Genomic DNA, 24,252 nt, shown 5'->3' with positions numbered 1-24,252 from the left:
CAGGACTGACCATAGGACAAACTGTCAAGAGACAAAAAATTGCAGAGACAAAACATGGCACCCTACTATTTATACTATTAACATGCTCTTAGACAGCAACAGAATATGAATATCTCTTTATGCCAATAAGTTAAAGACCAGGTCATCTGTTGTGGTGAAACAGTACTCAGCTAAACGGATGCGCCATTATTTATTTGACCAATGTTGTATGCAATGAAGCTTGTCTCCGATTTTTTTTTTTTTTTTTTTGAGGCGGAGTCTTGCTCTGTCACCCGGACTGGAGTGCAGTGGCCGGATCTCAGCTCACTGCAAGCTCCGCCTCCCGGGTTTACGCCATTCTCCTGCCTCAGCCTCCCGAGTAGCTGAGACTACAGGCGCCCGCCACCTCACCCAGCTAGTTTTTGTATTTTTAGTAGAGACGGGGTTTCACCGTGTTAGCCAGGATGGTCTCGATCTCCTGACCTCGTGATCCGCCCGTCTCAGCCTCCCAAAGTGCTGGGATTACAGGCTTGAGCCACCGCGCCCGGCTTTTTTTTTTTTTTTTTTTTTTGAGACAGGGTCTCATTTTGTCACCCAGACTCACTGCACAATCTCAGTTCACTAAAACCTCCACCTTCCGGGTTCAAGTGATCCTCCCACTTTGGCCTCCTGAGTAGCTGGGACTACAGGCATGCACCACGACGCCTGGCTAATTTTTGTATTTTCTGTTAGAGATGAGGTTTTGCCATGCTGCCCAGGCTGGTCGCGAACTCCAGCTCAAGCAACTCACCAGCCTCAGCCTCCCAAAGTGCTAGAATTACAGGCGTGAGCCACCACGCCCTGCTGATTTTTTAATATTGCAATCAATGCTGTGACAAACATCTCTGTAAATAAGTCACTGTGTAGATTCTTAATTATTCTCTTTGGTTAAATTCCTAGAAACAGACTTGCTGGACCAAAAGGTGAGCATCCTAGAATGCTTTCAGTATGAGCCTGCAACGGTGCCTACTGAATGCTCTTCAGTCATGATGCTCTATGCACTTGAGTTGGTCACATTCACCCGTCAGCAGCAAATACAAAGAAATAGAACCAAACTATTCAAAATCTGGAAAAAAGTAAAGTCTCTGCTGCTTTGGCACAGTCACTGTGTGCTGTGGCATGTCTTTCTGGGCTTTCATGTGCGTAGATTTTGTCCATGGCTGGAAGCCCAGGGCACACCTCACTGAGTACACTGGATAAAGACATACAAACAACAAACATTCATTGAGTGCTCACCATGTACCAGACACTGACTTAAGCACCTCACACATCTGAACTTCGCTAATCCTCACAACAACCCTATGTGTAGGTACTATCACCACCCCATTTTCCAGAAGAAAAAAACTGAGGCACAGACAGGTTAAGGAACTTGCCCAAAGGACACACACACATGGTAAAGGGCCGGAATGATATCCGAACCCGGGAACTATGTTCCTGGGTCAGTACTCAGACCCTCAAAAGGACAGATCCATTTGTCCAGTCTGCTGCACGATCTTTATAAATGATCATTTTTAATGGCTGCATCGTAGAATCAGAATCAGAAAAAATCAAAAAGTTCATAAAAGCTTATGAAACACCTTAAAGACTAGTTATGATGTATTCAGATTTGGAGCAAGAAAAAAAAAACCTACCAAACTCTGGGACTTTCATCACAACTACCATGCAAATGGCAACTCCTATCCAATGCTCAGAAACTTACTTAAAATCATGTCAGCCATCATCACAACTACCATGCAAATAGTAACTCCTATCCAATGCTCAGAAACTTACTTAAAATCATGTCAGCCATCATCACAACTACCATGCAAATAGTAACTCCTATCCAATGCTCAGAAACTTACTTAGAATCATGTCAGCCATCATCACAACTACCATGCAAATAGTAACTCCTATCCAATGCTCAGAAACTTATTTAGAATCATGTCAACCATCTAAGGAGACCATGCTAAGGCCTTGTAGGATAGTGGCCAGGGTAATAAGTCAGGAAAACTTAAGTGGGACAGTTTCAGCCTAGTCTGGAACAAGAAACTTACCCCTAATACTTAGAAAATAAAACACAGGGACACTATAACCTCCTGTCTTCCACTGCAAAGACTAAATACTACACAGACATTCTCCTTTTTAAACTATAAAAACACAATTTTAATTATAAAAAAAAAACCTTTTAAACTATAAAAACAGAACTATTTCTGAAAGACAGATAAAAACAATAATGATAAAGGCGCTTAACATTTACTGAGCACTTCCTGTGTGCTAGGCCCGGTACGGAGAGCTCTGTCTGCATTAACTGAGTCAACCCTAAAGGAAGTACAATTATCATCCCCACTTTAGAGACACGGAAACTAAGTCACAGAGAGGTTAAATGTTTACCTGAGATTACACAGTCAGCAAATGACAGCCAGGACAGGACCACAAGCAGTGTGCCCCCAGAGGGCACAGCTATAAACAGCATGCCAGACTACTTCCCTGTTACAATGTGAGATGAACAGCCTCTGTATAATGAAGCTATAGACTCTTGTGTGTGATCTATTATAGCGAATTCCTAGACTATTCTGAGTCCATACCCAGCTTCCCCCAATCGCTTGGATCGACGCCGCAGAACGCCTCTGGTAAAAACAGACTCACAGGATTAGTAAACAAAGCTTAAAACAAAAACAAAACTCTAAACCATTAATGGTATTAAAAAAATAAAATCAACAAGTTTGATTGAATCAGGGATCCGAAGGTAAAGGCCAAGAGTTAACCTAATGCACAAGGGCTGGGATATTCAGGGATTTCTATATAATCTTGTGGCAAATAACCTGTGTCCTTGAGTGACCTTGAGCAAGTTCGCTTTTCTGGGCCTCTATTTACTTCAGTATTAAAACAAAAGAGCAAAAGCAAAGAGAGGTTGGACTTGTTTAGGATCGTGTCAAACCTCTGGTGTCCCTTTTAGCTCTAAAAATGTTATGATCTTTTAAGCTGGCTCAAGTCAAATCTCATTCCGATTTCTAGTTTTCTTTCCCACTTTCTAATTTGCGAAGCTGCCTGGTACCCTCTCCTCTAGGGCAAAATGGCTCCTACTTCTGAGCCTTGCTCATCCTTTCTTTCCCAATTCCAGTGAGCGTATCTCACTCCCGTACTCCACCCCGACTCCCTACCAAACGGCCTAGTTAAGAGTGGAGGAATGCGACTCACACAGCTAAGTCCCTAAAATAGAGGAAATGTTGTACTCTTCTTCGTGAACAGAAATCTTACTCCGTGCCGAGAAAGAACTGGGAACCCGCAGCCCTTTGGTTCACAGTACCCTTTCCCAACCGAAAGCGTTCTGAGTGCAGCGCTGTGTCTTGTTGACAATGACAGCAGCCGTGCTCAGCAGTACCATATGGGATCCACAATTTAGCTCCATTAATGCTCTTAATTTGAAGACATCAAGCCCTAATTACACACTGGGTACTAAAAAGGCAAAACCCTTCCCTGGTGCCAGCTACTTAGTGGTACTCTGTTGCCTTAACAGCTGGTTGAAGTAGATTCAGGCCAAGTCGGGGCCTGTGAGCTCTCTCGGGTGGAAGAGACCAGCTCCTGGAGCAAAAGCAAATGGGAACAATAGACTCTCCTTGCCCACATCAACCCAGCAGGGTGATCCCCTCTAGTTCCAGTGGGTCCCCCATTTTCGTCTAATTCTTGACTTGCCCAGTGGAGTGTGCAAGGGTCGTAGCCACTGCTGAGCCTAAAGAACAGGTTTGCCGGACTTAGGTTCGTCCCCATTTCCACGTGGGGCCACGGTGCTGTCGCTGCACAGGGAAATCAGTGCTCACCTCCTGCTCCATGTTGCCATGCAGCCGTAGGAATTTTAATCGCGTGGAGGCAGATGGCAACTGCCCTGATGCCGGCACCCCTGAGCTGCTCAGCAGGGTCTGTAGGAAGAGGCTGTAGTGGAACTCCACCAGCTCGCAACTTGAGAAAAAGATAACCATCTTCTGGTCCTTCTCAAACTACATTGATACAAAGGGAGGAAAAACCCACATATTTTAAGATTACGTGACACCAAAATGAATATTTCTCTAAACTATACAGTCATGCTGACCCCCATTTGGAAATAAAGTTGACTATCTTTGAATTATTTTAAAAATCAAAAACAGTGATACTGCACTCTACAAAGAATGCAGGCGAGGAAAACGACACAGCTATCCTTTCAAACGGGTTTCCCTTATCTGACAAAAATAAACACACTTCAGAGCACAGCTGTGTGGGAGCTCCGTTCCCCTTATTCATCCAGGGCTTGCCACAGCAACACTACCTGGCTGAGACCCTACATATGCAGAAAATCTTCAACCTGAAGCCCTTCCACTTACTATCTTCTCACGTCTCAGAGTCATCTCAGAAGTCTAATAAATAAATACACAAATGCCAGGACTCTTGGAGAAACATGAGCACAAGTCCCTATGTCTGCCTCACATCCAGCTGTTCCCGCCACCTGTGATGTGCCTAATATCAGTCCCAGGAAAGGTATCGAGGACAGATTTCAAGCTGAACATCATGGCTACCATTGACCTCTGACTCTTTACCATAATCCTAAAACTTGACTGAAAGGATGTACATCAAAGTTTGCATCTAGAATGCAGACATAAGTTGGAAAACCTCTGATTTTTGGTGTCTTAACTCATTGCTACCAATGGCTTAACACAAGAAAGCAGGCCTTTCTTCCCTGGATCAAGTCGGCACTAGCCCACAGTCCCACCTTGCATTTCTGAAGGATGAAGGCCGCTAGGCAGACAAGCCTCAGTTTGCTGGGAACCACAGTCACGTGCTGCTCGAGACTCTCTGGTATTGCAAAGCTGTCCACCTCGTCCGCAGCTGGTGGAGGACAGACCTCCTGGACCGCTTTGTCCTTTGGGTTCAACTGGTCATGGCTCTTGTCCAGGACGGAAATACTGACTGGATCATGCAAACTGATATCAGCTAGCCGCGTTACACCTTGGATAAAAGTGAGAAGGGCAAAGCAGACAACAAACACACCGTGAAACTGGTCACAAAAGTGTACCCCCTATACAGCACCCACCCATGAATATTAGGACTATGTATGTTACCCCATGGGTATCACCAAGTCCCAGCACTGATCTGCCCTAGTGCCAACATGTGTGTTGAGGGGAGATCTACCAAAACTTCTTCCCACAGCCTAATAACCAATCGGTACCAACATTCTATAAACACTCACCTACGGAACAGCGTCCAAAAGACAGCAACAGATACTGCGCCCACTCCCACCTCCCAAAAGGGTTCTTTCATCAAGTAAGTCATGGTAAACCTTGGATTTCAAAGGTTTCACAAAAGCTTCTTTGCTCTAAGCAGCCCTCTCAGGGCCTTTATTGTGCTAATGTGCCCTGAGCATATCCAACGGAGGGATGTGGGGCATTTCTCAAACTTTCTTGACCACAGAATCCCTTTTTCATGAATCATCCCTCAAATTTTAGAACATGGGGAACTGTGAGGGGTCACATGCATGGCATCTGGTACATGCAAGGTGGCCTAGTAAACCAAGGAAACCAGACGCAAGTGAAAGCTGCACTGCTGGTCAATGACTCACTGTGTGGGGTGATTCTAGTAGAGTGATGCAACTTTTCCAAGCCTTCGTGTTCCCATTGATAAAAGAGAGCTAAGAATTTCTATTGCATATGGATGGAAAACAGAGAAGAGCTTCATTGATATATTTTTTAAGTTCAATAGCTCTATAGGAGGAAGAGTGATTACATCAAAAATGCACTCAGATAAGAGGTCATCATCTTCAGTGCAGGGGCCCTGCTCTCTGTGGGTTGCAAGTGCAAAAACACCTCATGAAACCACCAAGCCAACGGCAGCCAGTCTTTTCTCATCCTCATCCCTGTCCTTTCTCCCTTTCCCCATGTGCTGGGGAACACATCTGTCTTGGATGACTTGAAGAGCGAAGCTGGGAGTGCAGAACACACAGTTTGAAAAGGCAGTCTTCTAAGGACATCTCCCTCCCTACCCCCCACCTCCCTGAGGTTGAGAATCACTGCAGCAAACAACCCAGATTAAATCTAGGTCCTTCCTCTTCATTAGGAACAAAGAAGGACCCATCACTTCTTTTTAGCTCACCTTCTGTGAGTGTCGCTGATAGCAAGACATTCTGTCGTTGCTGGCATTCAGCATTTACAGCATTAAGTATCACTGTGATGTCCTTTTCAAAACCCAAATCCAAGATTCTGTGGTTGCAAAAAAAAAGAAATTTTCATCTATATGAAGAGCAAATGTGGTCTAACGGGCCACAGAAGTTGCAACAAGGAGAGCAGAAACAGCCCTTCTCTTCTACCTGTCATCATCCTGGGACGAGGCTCACCTGTCTGCTTCATCAAACACCAACCACCGCAGCCGACTAAAATGAATGTTCTTTGTGGATTTTATATGATCCACCAGGCGTCCAGGAGTTGAGATAAGGATATTTATTCCTTTGCGGAGTCTGTTTAAAATTATATATCATAAAAGGAAGTAAATCAAACGGGGCTATGCCAATAGAAAACACAGGAAAAAGGCAAAAGAGACAGACTCATTTCATGTACAGTACATAGCCTGAAATCATGACAAAACATAAAAACAACTGGGTAGAAAGCTGTGCTTGAGTCTTTCCCTGTACTGTGAGATGCAACTGTTATGATGTGAAATTACATTCAAATCATAAAACCTTAATTTTGAAAGGAATCATAACTACATAATCCAATGCTCTTTACCTGATTCATAAATCCTTTCTAGAACCTTCCAAAAAGATTGTAGTCCAGCCTGTTCTCGAAGGTTTCTGTGCTAGGGAATCTAGTATCTGAGCAAGTTATCCCATGCCAGTGTGCTTCAATTGCTAGGACACTTTTTTCTTATGCTAAGCCTTTTACGTAACTTCCACACAATGGGGCTCAGCTTTGTCCCATGGGTTATATACAATAAATCTAATTTCTCATTCCCCAAACAACCATTTTCCTATCAGTCCATAGTAATAAAAGCTTCCAATTTTTAGTACTTTTTTTTTTTTCTTTGTAGAGATGGGGTTCTCGCTATGTTGCCTAGGTTGGTCTCAAACTCCTGGTCTTAAGTCATCCTCCTGCCTTGGCCTCCCAAAGTGCTGGGATTACAGGCATGAGCCACTGCACCCAGCCTATCTGGATATATTTTCCAGCTTCCCCTGCAGTTAAGTATAGTCATGCTTCTGTTTTAGCAATGGGATAAAAGGGTAAAGGGAACATGCCAATCACACAAGCACCTTCGGAGGGAACAGGTATGATTATCTCTGTACCTGCTGGCAAGAAATTAGATGCAATGGCTGGAGTGCCTGCAACTAAGACTATGAGGTAACCTTAAAAATGGACTCCTTCCATAGTGGCACAAAAAGACACGAGTTTGGTCCCCGACACTGGAGCTCCAGGCCAGCCTTGGACTGGCTCTGTCAGATTTCTTAAATGTGAAAGTAAAGTAAAACTTGTGTATTGTTTGTGCCACTGTTATTTCGTGTTATTCACAGCTGAGTCGAATCCTAACGAATGCTTTGAGGTTTCAGGTTTCATATTTACTCCTCGGTTATAGACTACATGCATCATTATTGAGTACTGGTTATTAAGCTGTAATACAATAAAAATGTTTTCAAAAGAATGAAGACAGTTTGAGATTTACTTGTCGCAACAATTTTCAACTGACACCCATTATAAATTCTAATAAAGAAAGGAATAAACATATTTGGTTGTAAAAAGCAAGTCCCAAAGCATTATATGAGTAATGATCTTGTTTTTGTAAAACCAAACAACAAAACCCCAAACTCTCAATGTATACAAAAGTGAGTTGCACCCAGGTGGATGTACACTAAACCAGGGATGCTGTAGGGCATTGGGTAGGTGGGAGTTAAGAAGGTGACAGCACTGTTAATAGCAACATCCGAAGGAAACGTGTTTGTAGGTTTAATATTTTAAAAAACAGCACCGTCTAGAGGTGACCGCTCCCCACTGACTCAATCTGTCCCTGTGCACTGGGACTAGGAAGCAGAGCCTGAGACAAAACTCTCAGCAGGTTTAGAAGGACCCAGTCTTATGGAATAGGAAGGCAGGACAGATTCAAGAAGGAAATAACAACCAACAAACCTCTTCCTACCTGGCCTTTTCTGATTTTCTCTTCTCTCCTCCCATTAACACTCCAGGCACAATCCAGGTGAAAGGCTACAGAAAGACAGCAGACCACAGTCAGTGCAAAGTCCCTTTACTTAAACATCAGACACTGATTCCAAATTCCCTTTCCTTAAGGCATGAGAGAGAACTGGCGCTTCTCATTGTATAAGGTGTTATTGTGCAGACACAATTCCTAGGCATTGCTACACCCAGTACACTATCAGCAGTAACTTGAATTATAGGTAGATAACTAGCTTCCACCACAGTGAGAGAGAAATGTGAGCTTCTTAAATCATTCAAGTAGCTTCCCTGTCTTTCCCCACAGAGCCTGAATTGAAAACACGTTTCAGTAAGTCTACTGCCTTTTTTGGGGTTAAAACCCAAGCAACACCTTTCCCTACTCTCCACCCCTAATAAAAGAAAGAATGGATCAATTCATGATCTAATTTGGTGAGTTAGCTGGCTTCGACTCTGAAACCTTCACTCTCCTTTCTAAACAAACGCTACTTGTAGCTAAGTTGCTTTCCACTGGGTCACCGTCAGGCTATACCTGTGCATTTCTCTATGTGGCTTGCTAGTGACTATGATGAACCAATTATAGGACTTTATACACCAGGAGTCACTGATAATCCAGCTAAGCTAGAAATGGGTGGGTTTAGATCAGTAAAAACCTATAAACTACCTAGAGAGAGCAGAGATATCCAGGCAAAAGGAAATAATTCTTATCTCTTTGAAAATAAAGAATAGACTGTGGTATACTAGTCAGGAAGCAAGATAAAATGGAACTCATGGTTTGCCTTACCTTAAGCAGTTTCTGGACAGTGTCAAAGCTTTGTAGAGCCAGCTGTAAAAATTTCAAAAGTTATAGATGATCAATAGGATCCCTTCTTCTTCTTCTTTTTTTTTTTTTTAAAGACAATGTAACATGATTAGGATCCAAACCTGGACCTGAAGTTAAGATTTAAGAAGAAAAAAATCCTATACACGGAATCTAAGATACCTTGCTCTTAGACTGGTTCTGCAACCTGTCAGTTTGGGCAAAGAGTTACAGACACCACGTCTATTTGTTGGACATACACAAAAATAGTGTTTTGTGCTCCCTCTGCTGGCTCAAATTCCCAGAGTGCCACACAGAGAAGTTCAAGTCTATGCTGCACAAAAATGTAAGGGAATGAACCAAAGTAACCTGAATTTAACTCTCCTTAGAAAGAGAGAGAATATAATATGTATGCGAGGTAAGACAGAATAGTGATGTAACAGGGTAGCCTCCGGGAACTTCACTCTAAAGGTGCCATGACTGTGTTCTACCACTGTCCCAGGGTATGTGAAGCCTGGGAGATGATGGTCACTCCTCAAGTTTGTATCAATAAAACAAAAGCAAACTAACAGCTCCATTGGAGAACAAAGCAAGTGAAAATTAAAGTAGGCTACAACCATTAACAACCTTCAAAGATGCCTCATACAGAATCCCGTTCTTAAAGGATGTATACACAGTTTCCACATATTTAGTATTCATGAAGCATCCTAGAGAAGTAGCAAGTTTGCTGCTGTAAAAATTTTAATAGCTTCTGTGCCTGCTCCTTCATTGGACTGAGCTGAGATAGGGGACTGCAGGCTGTATAAAAGGCTGACTTCAAATCATCTCTGTGATCAATTCTCTGTAAGGAAGTGATCAGCATTTGATAGAGAAACCAGATACCCTAATCTGAAGTTGCCACTGTGGGCAAATAAAATAGATTAGATAGAATAGAGCTCCACCAAGAAAGAAAAAACTATTGAAAAGTTTAACTTTTAGGAACAAGTAACATTTTTGGTAGCAGTAGCTTCTTAAAAAAATTAAAGGTTCATTTTCAGAGCCAACTGCTTTTGGCTTTGAATTAAGTTGCTTAAAAAAAAAAAAAACCGGCCTGGTGTGGTGGCTCAAGCCTGTAATCCCAGCACTTTGGGAGGCCGAGACGGGCGGATCACGAGGTCAGGAGTTCGAGACCATCCTGGCTAACACGGTGAAACCCCGTCTCTACTAAAAAATACAAAAAGCTAGCCGGGTGAGGTGGCTGGTGCCTGTAGTTCCAGCTACTCAGGAGGCTGAGGCAGGAGAATGGCGTAAACCCGGGAGGCGGAGCTTGCAGTGAGCTGAAATCCGGCCACTGCACTCCAGCCCTGGCGACAGAGCGAGACTCCGTCTCAAAAAAAAAAAAAAAAAAAACCTACGAAAATGCAAGGTTTTTTTTTTAAAGCAAATTAATTCAAAACACGATTAAACAGACATTTAATAGTGTCATCAGTTTCTAGACAACAGGAAAATACTTTTCCATACTTATGATTCTCAGAGACTACTTAAATTTTTCTCTTTGACAAGAACCAGAAGGATGGCTTTCAGGTAAATGGAACTGGTGTCCAGTGGCTTGTGCAGTAGGGAGAAAAATGGTAAAACCACTTTTAAATTCAAAGGGACATTAGTGAAAGCATGTGCTTAAAACTTGCCCCAAAAGGGAGCCTGCTTACCTCTCTTGTTGGTACGAGCACCAGGGCATAGGGGCCATCACTGCGCTGTTGACACACAGAAAAGAAATGCCATGAGCAGGATAAACAAAGACAGACTCCAAATGAGCAGGACACCGGGTGGCAGGCTGTAGAACATCAGAAGCACTCTCGATGAAGAAAGGGACAAATTAAGGTTGCCACTGATGTGGTTTGGCTATGCTCCTAAACCTACATTTCAACTTGCATTGTATCTCCCAGAATTCCCACGTGTTGTAGGACAGAGGGCAGGGAGGCAGGGCGGGAGGTGGTAATTGAATCATGGGGGTCGGTTATTCTCGTGATAATAAGTAAGTCTCACGAGATCTGATGGGTTTATCAGAGGTTTCTGCTTTTCCTTCTTCCTCATTCTCTCTTGCTGCTGCCATTTAAGAAATGCCTTTCAGCTGGGCGCGGTGGCTCAAGCCTGTAATCCCAGCACTTTGGGAGGCTGAGACGGGCGGATCACGAGGTCAGGAGATCGAGACCATCCTGGCTAACACGGTGAAACCCCGTCTCTACTAAAAAATACAAAAACTAGCCGGGTGAGGTGGCGGGCGCCTGTAGTCCCAGCTACTCCGGAGGCTGAGGCAGGAGAATGGCGTAAACCCGGGAGGCGGAGCTTGCAGTGAGCCAAGATCCCGCCACTGCACTCCAGCCTGGGCGACAGAGCGAGACTCCCTCTCAAAAAAAAAAGAAATGCCTTTCGTCCTCTGCCATGATTACGAGACCTCCCCCTGCCATGTGGAACTGTAAGTCAAATTAAACCTCCTTTTCTTCCCAGTCTCGGGTATGTTTTTATAAGCAGCGTAAAAATGGAATAATACACTCACTAACCCCATTATTCTAGAATACTGTTCTAGAGATCCTGGCCCAAGCAATCTGACAAGAGAAAAAAATATGATGTACAAAATTAGAAAATAGGAGACAAAATTATTGTTAGCAGATGATGTTATTTTATCTTAGGAAAAAAAACCATAAGAGAATTAATTAAAAATGTATTACAAACAAGATAATTTTGTCAAGCAGCTGAATGCAACATTAAAATATAAAATCAATAACCGTCTGGGTGCAGTGGCTCACACCTGCAATCCCAGCACTTCGGGAGGCCAAGGTGGGTGGATCACTTGAGGTCAGGAGTTCGAGACCAGCCTGACCAACATGGTGAAACCCCGTCTCTACTAAAAACACAAAAATAAGCTGGGCATGGTGGAGGGTGCCTGTAATCCCAGCTCTTTAGGAGGATGAGGCAGAAGAATCACTTGAACTCCAGAGGTGGAGGTTGCAGTGGGCCAAGATCATGCCATAGAACTCCAGCCTGGGCAACAAGTGCAAAACTCAGTCTCAAATAATAATAATAATAATAATAATAATAATAATAATAATAATGATGATGATTCAGTAGCCTTCCAATATAAAAAGTTAATAGCAACAAAAAATACGAAAAGAATAAGCTTAGCAAAAAATACACAAAATCTATATGAAGAAAATTTTAAAACATCTCTGAGGGGCATAAAGTAAACTTTGAATAAACGGAAAGATATACCCTATTTCCGGATAAGAAGATGCAATAGTACATAGAAGCTAATTCTCTCTAAATCAGTCCATAAATGTAATGTAATTCTAACAAAAATACCACAAATATGTGTATATATAAAATAACATATATATCCAAACAACCTGATTTGAAAGTTCATATGGAAAAATAGATGTACAGAAATAACCAAGACATTTATGAAAAACATATCAGATGTTAAAATAATTTAAAGCTGCAGCAATTACAAATAACGATACTGGCACATGAATAGAGATTATAATAGTAAATAGAGTTGAGAATAGAATCAAATAGATACCAAAATTTAGAAAATAATATAAGGACCATTTTATATCAGCAAGAAAAAGATGGTTTAATTCAAAAGTCCTGTGAGAAAAAAATAAAGTTAGGAAAACAAAGCTGGAATTAAGTTGTCCTTTTAATAGATGACATAAAACTCAGAAACCTTAAAAGAAAACACCAATAAGTTTTATTACCTAAAAATTTTAAATTTCAGGCCGGGCACGGTGGCTAAAGCCTGTAATCCCAGCACTTTGGGAGGCCGAGACGGGCGGATCACGAGGTCAGGAGATCGAGACCATCCTGGCTAACACGGTGAAACCCCATCTCTACTAAAAATACAAAAAACTAGCCGGGCGAGGTGGCGGGCGCCTGTAGTCCCAGCTACTCGGGAGGCTGAGGCAGGAGAATGGCGTGAACCCGGGAGGCAGAGCTTGCAGTGAGCTGAGATCCGGCCACTGCACTCCAGCCCGGGCGACACAGTGAGACTCTGTCTCAAAAAAAAAAAAAAAAAAAAAATTTTAAATTTCAGAATGGAAAAATAAAGCCTAAACAAAACCAAGAGTCAAATGATAACCTGGGGGGAAAATATGCCATACCTGAGAGAAGTAGCTAATTTCCTTAATTTATACATTTTTAAAAGCCCTGTAATTCAGTTTTTAAAAAAAGACCAATTTGGCCGAGCACAGTGGCTCACGCCTGTAACCCCAGCACTTTGGGAGGCTGAAGTGGGTGGATCACCTGAGGTCAGGGGTTAGAGACCGGCCTGGCCAACATGGTGAAACCCCATCTCTACAGAAATACGAAAAACATTAGCCAGGGGTGGTGGCGCGTGCCTGTAATCCCAGCTACTCAGGAGGCTGACACAGGAGAATCTCTTGAATCCAGGAGGCAGAGGTTGCAGTGAGCTGAGATCGTGCCATTGCACTCCAGCCTGGGCGAGAGAGCGAGACTTCATCTCAAAACAAAACAAAAATTCAAATAGAAAAATGAATAAAGCGCCAGATGTGGTGGCTCATGCCTGTAATCCCAGCCCTATGGGAGGCCAAGGCGGGCAGATCACTTGAGGTCAGAAGTTCAAGTCCAGCCTGGCCAACATGGTGAAACCCTGTCTCTACTAAAAATACAAATACCTGTAATCCCAGCTACTCGGGAGGCTGAGACAGGAGAATCTCTTGAACCCTGGAGATGGAGGTTGCAATGAGCCAAGATTGCGTCACTCCACTCCAGCCTGGGTGACAGAGCGAGACTCTGTCTCAAAAAAAAAAAAAGACACATAACATAAAGCAGCTGAGAGCACTGGAGGGCATGGGAAAACTGGACCTTCCACACCGCTGCTGGAGGGTACACTGGCATATTCCCTTCCAAGTTTAATGTTGGCATTATCTACTAAAATAAAAATGCAAATTCCACTTACAGAAAGTTCTCCTACAGAGCATATGTGTGCATAAAGAGGTTATAGAATATTTTACAGACTGTAGAGTATTTAAGTGGCCTTGTTTGTAGCAAAATACTGAATATAAATTCCACCATCCAATAAGAGAACGAGTAATTCACAGTACATACATACATACAATGAAATGCTAGGCAGTCTTCAAAAAGAACAAGGTAGCACAATATGGTGCTAATTAAGGAGCCCAAAACACATCAAAAGAACCAAAGCAAGGCACAGAACATCCTGCATAACAAAGCAACCACTCATTATCAAACCAAGCAACACATAAAAAACATTTCACAAAAAAGTGGTAAGAGGAATTACACACACTCATATTGATATGCACAAATTTCCCCGGGAGGATATACAAGAGGCTAATAACCACCATGGCATCTTGAGAAGCCAACTATGCCACTAGGGCAAAGTGGGAATAGATGACTTTACTTTTCACTATATATATATTTTTGGTACCCTTCAAAATTGTTAAAACATATATGGTACATTATATCTAAAAAGTATTAATAAAAAATAGAAGGAACCAAAGTAATCTGAAAAAGGCCCCTAAGCCAACGGTGCCTTGCACATCCAAAGTGCTCAAAGACACTGAATGAATGAAACAAAACAATGTTAGTGCCAAAGCTAAGCACAGAGTTAACAGCAAATTCAATTACAAGTATGGTTTTCATGTTTTGCATAAGAAACATTTACCCAAAAGAAGAAAAGGATTTGGAATTCAAACCAGAGTCGTCTGTACTCAACATCGACTTTGTGAGACTACACTGAACGCAAGCTAGGAATGGTAAATATGCTAGTACAACAGTAGCAATGTGCCATCGTGTGACGTTAGGAAATTCTGACATTTCAAAAGGTGTTACTACATAGAGAAGAAGAAAGAAAAATCAATTCCTCACAGGGCACAAGTAAGTGAGGGAGGATGGATATGATGCTAAAAAAAAAAAAAAAATCAGAGCCAAACTAACTGAAGAGTGTGAACACAGAAAAGCAGTCCGTTCTCATGCCATCACCAAAGTAATTTAAGAATCTTTTGGGTGCCTTAATTTTGCTGTGCCCTCCAGATAAGTTTTTTACAGGTCAAATCATTTTACAATGAACTCCAAGGGACTATATTGAGTATTGCTTGAAATAAGTGAATTAAATTGAGGCTTGGAAAACTGTTTCTACAGAATATTCCAGTCTTTAATAGAATGACCTGTTCGTGATTTTTTAAAATATTGCAGCAAATAAAAAATGACATGGCTTACTAATGGTTCTGAATATAACCAATCAAATCATTGCCCCTCCAATTAGCCACATGACCACGTTGCTGATGATGGCTAAAGCATGATGTCACCATGCACTGCACGTCGGGTCTCAACACTGCACATGCATTAGCTCAACTCTGATTCCAGCGCTTGGAGACGGGCACTGCTATTGTCCCTGTGCCACAGCAAAGACACTGAGGCACAGAGGATGAACGATTTGCCTCAAGTTACCCTCAGACCCAGGATTGAGCACAGCTGCCTACCACACCATTCCCCTGATGTGTATGTCATCAAATCTCTCTCATCCTCCAGTCACAGATCTAGGCTAGAACTGTATAAGCCATTCCAGCTCAAATAGTCCAAAGAGTCAAATAGCTCAAAGAGTCCAAACTCTTCTACTGGTATAAAGAAAAACCTCTCCACTGGCAAGATGTTCTCCTGGAGTCCGTAAGTGGATGAGACTTTACTACATGATTGTAGTAATTTACATTTATTTTTCTCTATGTGCCAGGAACAATGTTAAGCACTTTACACAAATTCTCTCACTGTAAACCACTTAATATGGGGGAGGGGAATCAGTTACCTTTAGGAAGTAAAATTCCTCACTCAGAAAATCGACGTTAACAGTTTGCTAAGAATTATTCTAGCCTTTTTATGCATACATACACAACTATTAGTTATGAAACTAGGGTCACATTATACGTACCATTTTGTAACTTGCCCTTTTTCAAGTAACAAAGTAAGAATATTTGTTCAAGTTCACAAACAGTAATTGAAAAAGTATCATTTTTTTAATGGCTATACTTGGTTCCATCTCTGGATGATTTTGTAGGGTTTCTGTAACTGATTTAAAAAAATTCTGAACCTATTCATTTTGAATGAATTCAGGCTTACAATTTCAGACTTACAAAAAATTTGCATAAAAAAGCAAGGAATTTCCACATGCCTTTCTCTCAGCTTCTCCATATGATCAATTCTCAAAACCACAGTATAATTATCAAAACTGGGAAATTAACACTGATTCAATGCTATTGACTGATATACAGACCTTATTCAAATTTCATCAATTGACCTGTTAATGTCCTATTTCCAGACTAGGATCCAATCCAGGACTACATGTTATATTTTGTTGTCATGTCCCCTTTAATCTGGGTAGTTCTTTAGCATTTGTCTTTTATAACCTTAACGCTTTCTGAAAATACTGGCCAGTTATTTTCTAGAGTGTCCCTTGATTTGGATTTGTACGGCATTTCCTCACGACCAAATTCAGGTTATGCATTTTTGGCAAGAAGGGATGTATCCTCCCCAGTGCACAGTATCAGGGTGCACATGAGGTCAGAACATCTCATTACTGGTGATGCACACTGATCATCTGGTTAAGGTAGTGACAGCCAGGCTTCCTGACTGGAAAGTTACTGCTTTTCCTTTTGTAATTAAAAAGTATCTTGTGGAGGGATATTTTGAGACTATGTAAATATCCACTCCCCGCCCCAGCCCCTACAACACTTTCATCTACTCATTTTAGCACCTATGATAACTCATGCCTGAAACAGTATTACTGTGGCATTTGCCAAATGGTGACTTTCTATTTCTATCATGTCTATATTTATTAGAATTCTACATAAAGAAGAATTCTACCTTCTCCCTCATTTCTGTATTCAATAATTGATTTATATCAGTTTGAACTCATGGATACTCTGTTTTAGTTTACAGACTGTAATGCAACACTATTATTATTTGTCACTCAAGTATCAGGTAAGCTACATACACTGCTAATTCTGCATATCCAAACTGAGAAAAACAGTCATCGATTAGCTTTTGCCTGTTTTTTTGCACTCACTTCACTTTCTATTTCTGCTCCTACCACGTCCTCTCAGCTGAGAATAACGAGGGCTGTATCTGTAGGATCCTGGGCTGGCGTCTGAGATGAAGCCTCCGCCCATGGATCACAGCAGTTAACTGGCCTCCTAGGGGCTCAACCCAGGCACTAAATTAACACGTTTCACAACTAAAGATAAATTCCACATAATCTCAAAAAATGAGGCAGCCCAGTTTGTCCTCGTATTAATATTTCAGCTAAACGGGTGCTTATTTTCATATTTACTGTGCATGAGAAACCACTGTTTTAAATATGAAGTTCAGCCTTCTTGGTCAAAAGTATACACCACATGGGAACTTAGAAGGCTAAAATTGAATGCTTTATATACAACACAGACTCGAGCATAAAGGGACGGCTGCAAAACCAAATCCCCGTTATTGAGCCATCATTCTGTAAAAGGTCCCGTGTTAGGCACCGTGGAAGACACAGATGCATGGTCCCCATACAGCACAGGAGCCAGTAATTAACCTTCGCTGTAAGTCTTCACACAGAGTAAGGAGCTTGGTCTCTGCGGCCAAACAGAACTGAGGTAGAAATCCAGTTCCACCACTACTTGTTGCATGGCCTTGGTTATGTAACTTTCCTAAGACTCTGTTTTTCTTTGTAAAATGTGGATAACAGTAATACCTATAACAGGGTGGGGGAGAGAGCACTTAAAGATTCAAGAAGGGAACACATGCAAAGTATCATGCCTGACACACAGGGAGCATTTTACAAAGTTTCCCTGTTACACTCACTATGACAATTGTGAAGTGTATTTATTCTACTCTAGGAACAGTTTCTAGATACAACACATTTATATAATAAATAAATTAAAAGGAGGTGAAAAAAATACTCAGTGAAAACAGATTCTTTTAGTCCTAGTATTTCTGTTAGGGTTCAGTTTGCTGGTTGCTTATGCACTATAAGCAATGACAGAAGAACACATTTGATACGCACCTGTATTTTTGACTTCATTGCTTGAAGGGACTGGACCACAGGGATGCAATAGGCAAGAGTTTTACCTTTCAAAAAAAAGCAGCAGCAGTTACAATTACACACAGATGTAAGAAAAGCAAAGGATGTAAAGGGAACAGGCTCTGCTATCTTCCAGTAGTACTAGATTCTGGGGAAAAGGAAACTGCCCATTATACATCCAAGAGAAGGGAAAAGGGGCTTCCCTGTCTGCCACAAATCCCAATTTTGCTTTGTAAAATGAGTACTTCTAAAAAACTAGAAGCTTCAGTTCCTTTATTCATCTAACAAGAGATAACGATACTGTTTGGACGAACGGAGGCAGGATGGTGCACTTCCGGGTTCTTCTTCACCACCAACTCTTCCCGTGTGTGCGAGAATGCAGCTGACGCCCGGGAAGGTGCAGATTAATCAGGCATGCACCAGGTGATGTCAATCCGAGGAGACCAAGATTTACCTGGTGGCACCTGCGGAGCGCCCCCCCTCCCCCGACATGCCCGTGCCCCGCCTATTGCCCTTCCACTCCTAGAAAAGTCACTCCCAGCAGATGCGCCCGGGGTGGGCTTTCTCAGCCCCCACTCTTGTCGGGACTGTATTAGAAACTCCACCGCCCCCTCCCCAGCTCCGGTCCCTGAAGCTAGATGACCAAAGAATAAATTTGCAGTTTTGCTTTTAGCCTTGCCCACTCGGCTGGTCTTAGAAAAACAAATCAGATAACGTCTCCCAAATTACACAGAAGCTCAACTTGATGGCTGTCTGCAGGAGCCAGAAAATTCCTCCTCTGAAATCCTCCCTACCCTCTCAGATGAGCTTCGGTGGTCAATTACATCTCCTCTACAGTGCTGACGTGACTGGGAACCAGTCTGTACTCTAGAGCTAATCTCTAATGACGGAGAAACCAACAGATGGCAAAAACTTTGGGTATCCAGCCTTCTGAATGGTGGCCGAGCTGGTGGGAGTAAAGGATAGCTGAATGCCCACTGAGGGCACACAGGGTCAAAAGAGCAAGTCCAGACTGACCTGGAACATGGCAGAAACAGTGTTCTGTCCGCGAGCACAACTGGCATCTGATCAGTGTATGCTCAGGCCAGAAATCACTCTGTGTTTAATATCAGAAGAAAACATTCATTCTCCACTAGAGTGAGAATGGGCAACTGTGGCCACAGAGTATGGGACTTGGTAAAGCCCCAAAGTAGGCTCTGAGGAAATTATAGCTGAACCTGACTACCTCCTAATCATTCCTCATCGTGGCACCATCAACTGTCCCCTTCCTTTCATTATGTGAACACATTCAGGGCTCTAATCAAAAGCAAGCATGGCCTCCCTCCCACAAACGAAACAAAATTGCCACCACTACCAACCCAGACACCTCATGGCAAAACCTACTGCATGACCATGGGCCTGAGCAGAGGAAAAAGGGCAGAGATGAAATGAGACTAACCTGAGCCCGTCTGAGATCTCACGAGAGCATCTCTGCCTTCCAGCAACACAGGAATACTTTGCTTCTGAACACTGGGCCACCCGAAAAAAAGAACACACTTTATCTATATCATCCAGTTAAAGGCAGAGACGCAGGATACATAAAAGGCAACTGCCCACACTTGGATTCATCTAGCAACTGCCACCTTCGAAGCTATCAAAGCATTCAAATAAAGGTGTGAAGAAACTTTTGATGATTATAAAGATCAAACCCTAGTTACATTTCTGGAACTTAGCCTGAAAACGGTGAGGCAAACCAGAGACTGGCCATTCTATTAAACTAATTCTTCTAAAAATGGAACAGGCAGCCGAGTGCGGTGGCTCACGCCTATAATCCCTGCACTTTGAGAGGCGGAGGTGGGTAGATCACCTGTGGTCAGGAGTTTGACTAGCCTGGTCAACATGATGAAACCCTATCTCTACTAAAAATACAAAAAATTAGCTGGGAGTGGTGGCACGTGCTTGGAATCCCAGCTACTCAGGAGGCTGAGGCAGGAGAATTGCTTGAACCTGGGAGGCAGAGGTTGCAGTGAGCCGAGATCACGCCACTGCACTCCAGCCTGGGCAACAAGAGTAAAACTCCGTCTCAAAAAAAAAACAAAAAAAGGAACAGGCATGACAACAAATCAGTTACCACATAGTGTATCACACACTCTCTTGCCTTCACTAACAGGAATATGACACACAGTGAAACGTAATGGAAAGGTTTCCATGCAGGATAGCAGGAGGAAGCTTGCTAACTATTCAGAGAGCCAGCAGCCGCTGTCCATTCTCCAGGAGAAGGTTATGGACATGCCGAAACGTGTGTCTACACATGTATTTTAAAACAAGAAACAGAAGAGACACAAAAATCACTTAAATTTGGTTGATGAAATAAACAAAAAACTTGTGGGGAGGTCCCTTCATTTAGTCTTTAATATTCTTATTAATTTTTACTAGTAAAAGTAAAAAATCATTATGAAAATGCACAGAAGCACAAATACTCAAAACAAGGAAGCTCATCTCCTCGCACCTATTTTACTTCTTTATTTTCCAGGAGTCATTCCCTGTAACAAACATTGAAAACGTTTTTTTAGTATCCCACTCTCTCCAACTGAACATTTACTCTTGTCTTTTTGGTTGACTCTAATTCTTACTAGTAAGAAACGGCATGGTCACAGTCTCCATTTTGACCAAATTCTTTTCAGGGAAGCACAGAAAACAGCGGCGCTCATGCAGCCCACCTTCTGGATGAGACGTCTCTTGCAGTTTAGAGCCAAGGGCAGAACTAGATGGAAAGCCAGTCTTTCCATTTAACAGGTGGAGAGAATGAGTAGCTAAGTGAGATGACAACCCTTTATGGTCGATAACCTGGCACTGTTTTCTAACGCCAAGACACAAATTTGCTCTGCCTTGCACAGACAGGTTTCATCTGGTTATACCCAAGAAACGCCTAAGAAATCAAGAGGAGCCTGAAGTTCTTACCTGGTCATACTAGACATTTTTAAGACCGTATTTATTGTGGAAATCTAAAAGAGAAGATGAGAAAGCTTTAATTAATATTTTGATACAAAATATTTAATGGAAGTTACACAAAAAAGGAGAAACTATTGAGAGGACATTGACTACTAAGATCAAATTAAGTTCTTCCACCCAGGTGGTGCTCTCAGAGTGATTCTGTCACCTAACTCACTGGGGACACAAAGGGCAATGTTTGGAAACATTTTTGCTTGCTATACCAAGGGGAGGGGGGCACTGCTGGCATCTAGTGAGTAGAGGCCTGGGATGCTACTGAACATCCTACAATGCACAGGAAGTCCCCAAAACTAAGACTGACCTAGTCCAAAATGTCCACAGCACCAAGGCTGAGAAACCCTGTTCTACCCTGCAGGTGAGAAAACAAGCTTAGGTAACCCACCCTACAGAAGGGGTAGGTAAGCTGTAACCGTAAGTACAGAGGAAACCAAGCCTGCCTAAAAGTTAATATATTTTTTTCTTCTTACTCATGAGTCTGGAGAACTGTTTTTCCTTTAAAGTGTCCGTTTGTTTGTAGAACACACACTAAAATACTCTTCTTCCCTCACTTCTCTAAAACTGTGGATGTCCCTTAACAGCAACATGCCAGCACAGTTCCCTCTCCTATGGTCACTGTGACATCTGCCACCACAAATGGCTTCACCACCACAGCTATCCAGTCAATAGGGAGCTGTTTGAAGTTTAGCAAGTGATGTCCTGACCCTAAATCACATTAGTCGAGGAAAGTCTTCAGTACTTAAAAAACAACACACAAAAACACACAAAACACAGGGGATGGGGGAAGGTGGGGGCCAGAAAACAGTGAACAGTAACCTAAGCACCCCTGAACTATCCTAGAAGAGTATCATATCAATCTGAGTTCATTCAGGTAACTTCGAGCAGAAACAAACACTCTCCAATTTCTCTTCCTAGAACTGCCATTGCACAGACCTTCTGAACGGACAAACACACCAAAAAAAAACTGACCCAGAAAACACTGAAAGGTACTTACTAAATGTGGGTGGAGGCCCAGCTCATGAAAAGCAGCTGAAGTAAACACTTTTTCTTGCACCTGCTTTACCACAGGTCTGCAAATGATGAACAAAAACCCAGGCATCAGTGCCAATATTAACAAAGAAGAGGCAGAACACATTCTTTTTTCTTCCTGAAGGACATTTGCCGCTGGACATACCTGTGGAGTTCTGGAATGTCGGGGTTGTTTTTAAACAGTGATGAAGTCTTAATGCATGGTCTCTCCTCCTGGTTTCTATCACTTGTGCTAACCGAATGCTTCTTTGGAGAAAATGTTTTTTGTGTGTTCCCCTTAAAAGTCCTCTGAGTTTCTTTAACACTAGTTTTTTTGGCTGGCAGAAATGAAGTTTCGTTCCTCCGTTTTGCTGGGGGAGCCTCACTGGACGCTTGGTATTTTCTTTTCATAGCCTTTGCTTGCTGCGTTGTTCCCAGAAGGAAAGATCAACAAGAGATGCATTAGTCCATGAAGACAGAGCTCGGAGTGAAGCCTGACTGCCCACAGAATTGCATCTCTCCCTGCAGAGATCATTATGCCCCATATGTCAAGCAACAGTTTAGGGTTTGCAATCAGACTCTTTGACTCAGCTTCTTCCAAAAGGTAAAGAAAAGAAAAAAGTCTCAGCTCACTCATCTACCAGACCTCACCATCCATCTTAACTGTTAAATCAATCAAGATAAGGTAAGGATGAAGCAGCAGCATTTTTCCAGTTGAATGTTAACTAATGGAGTCCGCTTTAAGGGAAGCAAGAATCCACCTTGTGCAGGGTGTGTCAGTCCATATTCCTAGGAACCCATTCGCCCAAGGAGAAAAGAGGGGCAGGGGGAAAATGAATCTTTTCTCTCCACTAACAAAGCACACTGGAGATCGCACAGGAGAGAGGGGCGAGGGGAAATGCGCATCCCAGCCCGTGCCCAGGAAGCGGAAACCTTCATTACCATTCTACCCTAGTGCCTGGATCTCTGTCATTCTCTCCTCTCAAGCTGCTCCTCCAGATTCAGATGGCCTGGAGAAAATTTCTATGCCGTGTTCCCATTCCAAATGAGAATGCTGCTCCATCCATCACCTCTACCACAATTACTTCCTACCTCCCTTGCCTTTTGAGGCTCTGAGTCCCCGAGTCCCTGCCTGATTGCCGATTACAGGCTACACAGCCCTAGGGATCTCTTGCCTGTTGCTTCTTATTTCCATTATATGAATGTGGTTAAATGCATGATGTCCAAACTTCCCGGAGGAGAAGAAACATCCAATTCCTCTATTTCACTTGGCCTTCCTCTCTGATTTACAAATGAATATAAAAGCATCCCTTGAGTAGCCAGTGCTTGTTATTCTGGAGTTTGGGGTTCTCTCAGAATACGTTATTTTCCTCTTTGCTTGAAATAATGACTTGGTTTTACGTGTCGGCTTTCTTTAGCCGTGACTGTCAGCTTCAGACTAACCTACCAAGAACAACAGTTCTTTGTTCCAGAAGGATTCCTTTACTTAAGTAATTAAATCAATGCAACTTCAAATATCGAATATTAATAAAGTAAAAACAGACATATTCCATCTTACAAATTTATTTTTGTACAAAGTCTCAGGTTTATGAATTTTCAGATTAAAGAAAGAGATGAAATCAAGTTTCAGGTTTGTTGAATTATTTGCAAGACAGCATGAAACGTGCAGACTTCACCTGATTTACAGACCCAGGACTCCTGGAGCACAAAAACTCTTAAAGGCCACTCCCGCCATGCATGGAATTCCTGACAGTCCCTGGCACGTGGACTGGCAGCCTCTCCCTGCACACCTCCTGCAGCCCCTGAGGAACAGCCTATTCTGTTCATGACCAATTCTAGGAATCAGGACGCTGTCTCTGACATTTATGCAAGGTCTGCACCCTTGAACATCTACCTAATACTTTCTGCAGCAACACAGAACAAGCTTACTTCCTCTTAACACATAACATTCCTTCATATATCACATAACTCTCTTTTCTTTCTTCTTTGGACTCAGTATTTCAAGCAGGACACAACTTTAGATCCTTTATCATCTTGGTCACCCTTTATTCCTATGTCAACATCTCTCTAAAAGCAAGTACTGAGAGTTAAACACAATAGGTTTTCCATTGCTCTTAGGCTAAACTAAAAAGTCTGTAATACTGCCAGGTGCCATAGCTCATGCCTGTAATCCCAGCACTTTGTGAGGCTGAGGTGAGCTGATTGCTTGAAGC

At 42.5% G+C, this 24,252-nt stretch overlaps 1 protein-coding gene across 1 annotated transcript in view; it reads right to left on the bottom strand.

Moving 5' to 3' along the window:
* The window catches only part of DDX31 (DEAD-box helicase 31), a 79,550-nt gene that overhangs the window by 50,140 nt on the left and 5,158 nt on the right, over positions 1-24,252 (bottom strand). Inside the window, exons 3-14 of the mRNA XM_023188968.2 lie at positions 22,206-22,462; positions 22,026-22,101; positions 20,984-21,027; positions 19,482-19,552; positions 18,026-18,090; positions 10,662-10,706; positions 8,959-9,000; positions 8,143-8,207; positions 6,356-6,475; positions 6,115-6,221; positions 4,739-4,974; positions 3,816-3,992 (exon numbers count right to left, since the gene is read on the bottom strand). Coding sequence (XP_023044736.1) covers positions 3,816-3,992; positions 4,739-4,974; positions 6,115-6,221; positions 6,356-6,475; positions 8,143-8,207; positions 8,959-9,000; positions 10,662-10,706; positions 18,026-18,090; positions 19,482-19,552; positions 20,984-21,027; positions 22,026-22,101; positions 22,206-22,462 — 1,305 coding nt within the window. The remainder of the gene's footprint in view (positions 1-3,815; positions 3,993-4,738; positions 4,975-6,114; positions 6,222-6,355; positions 6,476-8,142; positions 8,208-8,958; positions 9,001-10,661; positions 10,707-18,025; positions 18,091-19,481; positions 19,553-20,983; positions 21,028-22,025; positions 22,102-22,205; positions 22,463-24,252) is intronic.

The sequence above is a fragment of the Piliocolobus tephrosceles genome, chromosome 14, assembly GCF_002776525.5.
Source record: "Piliocolobus tephrosceles isolate RC106 chromosome 14, ASM277652v3, whole genome shotgun sequence".
Lineage (NCBI taxonomy): Eukaryota > Metazoa > Chordata > Mammalia > Primates > Cercopithecidae > Piliocolobus > Piliocolobus tephrosceles.
The sequence above is the reverse complement of the archived record's forward strand: the minus strand, read 5'-3'. Positions and strand labels throughout refer to the sequence as shown.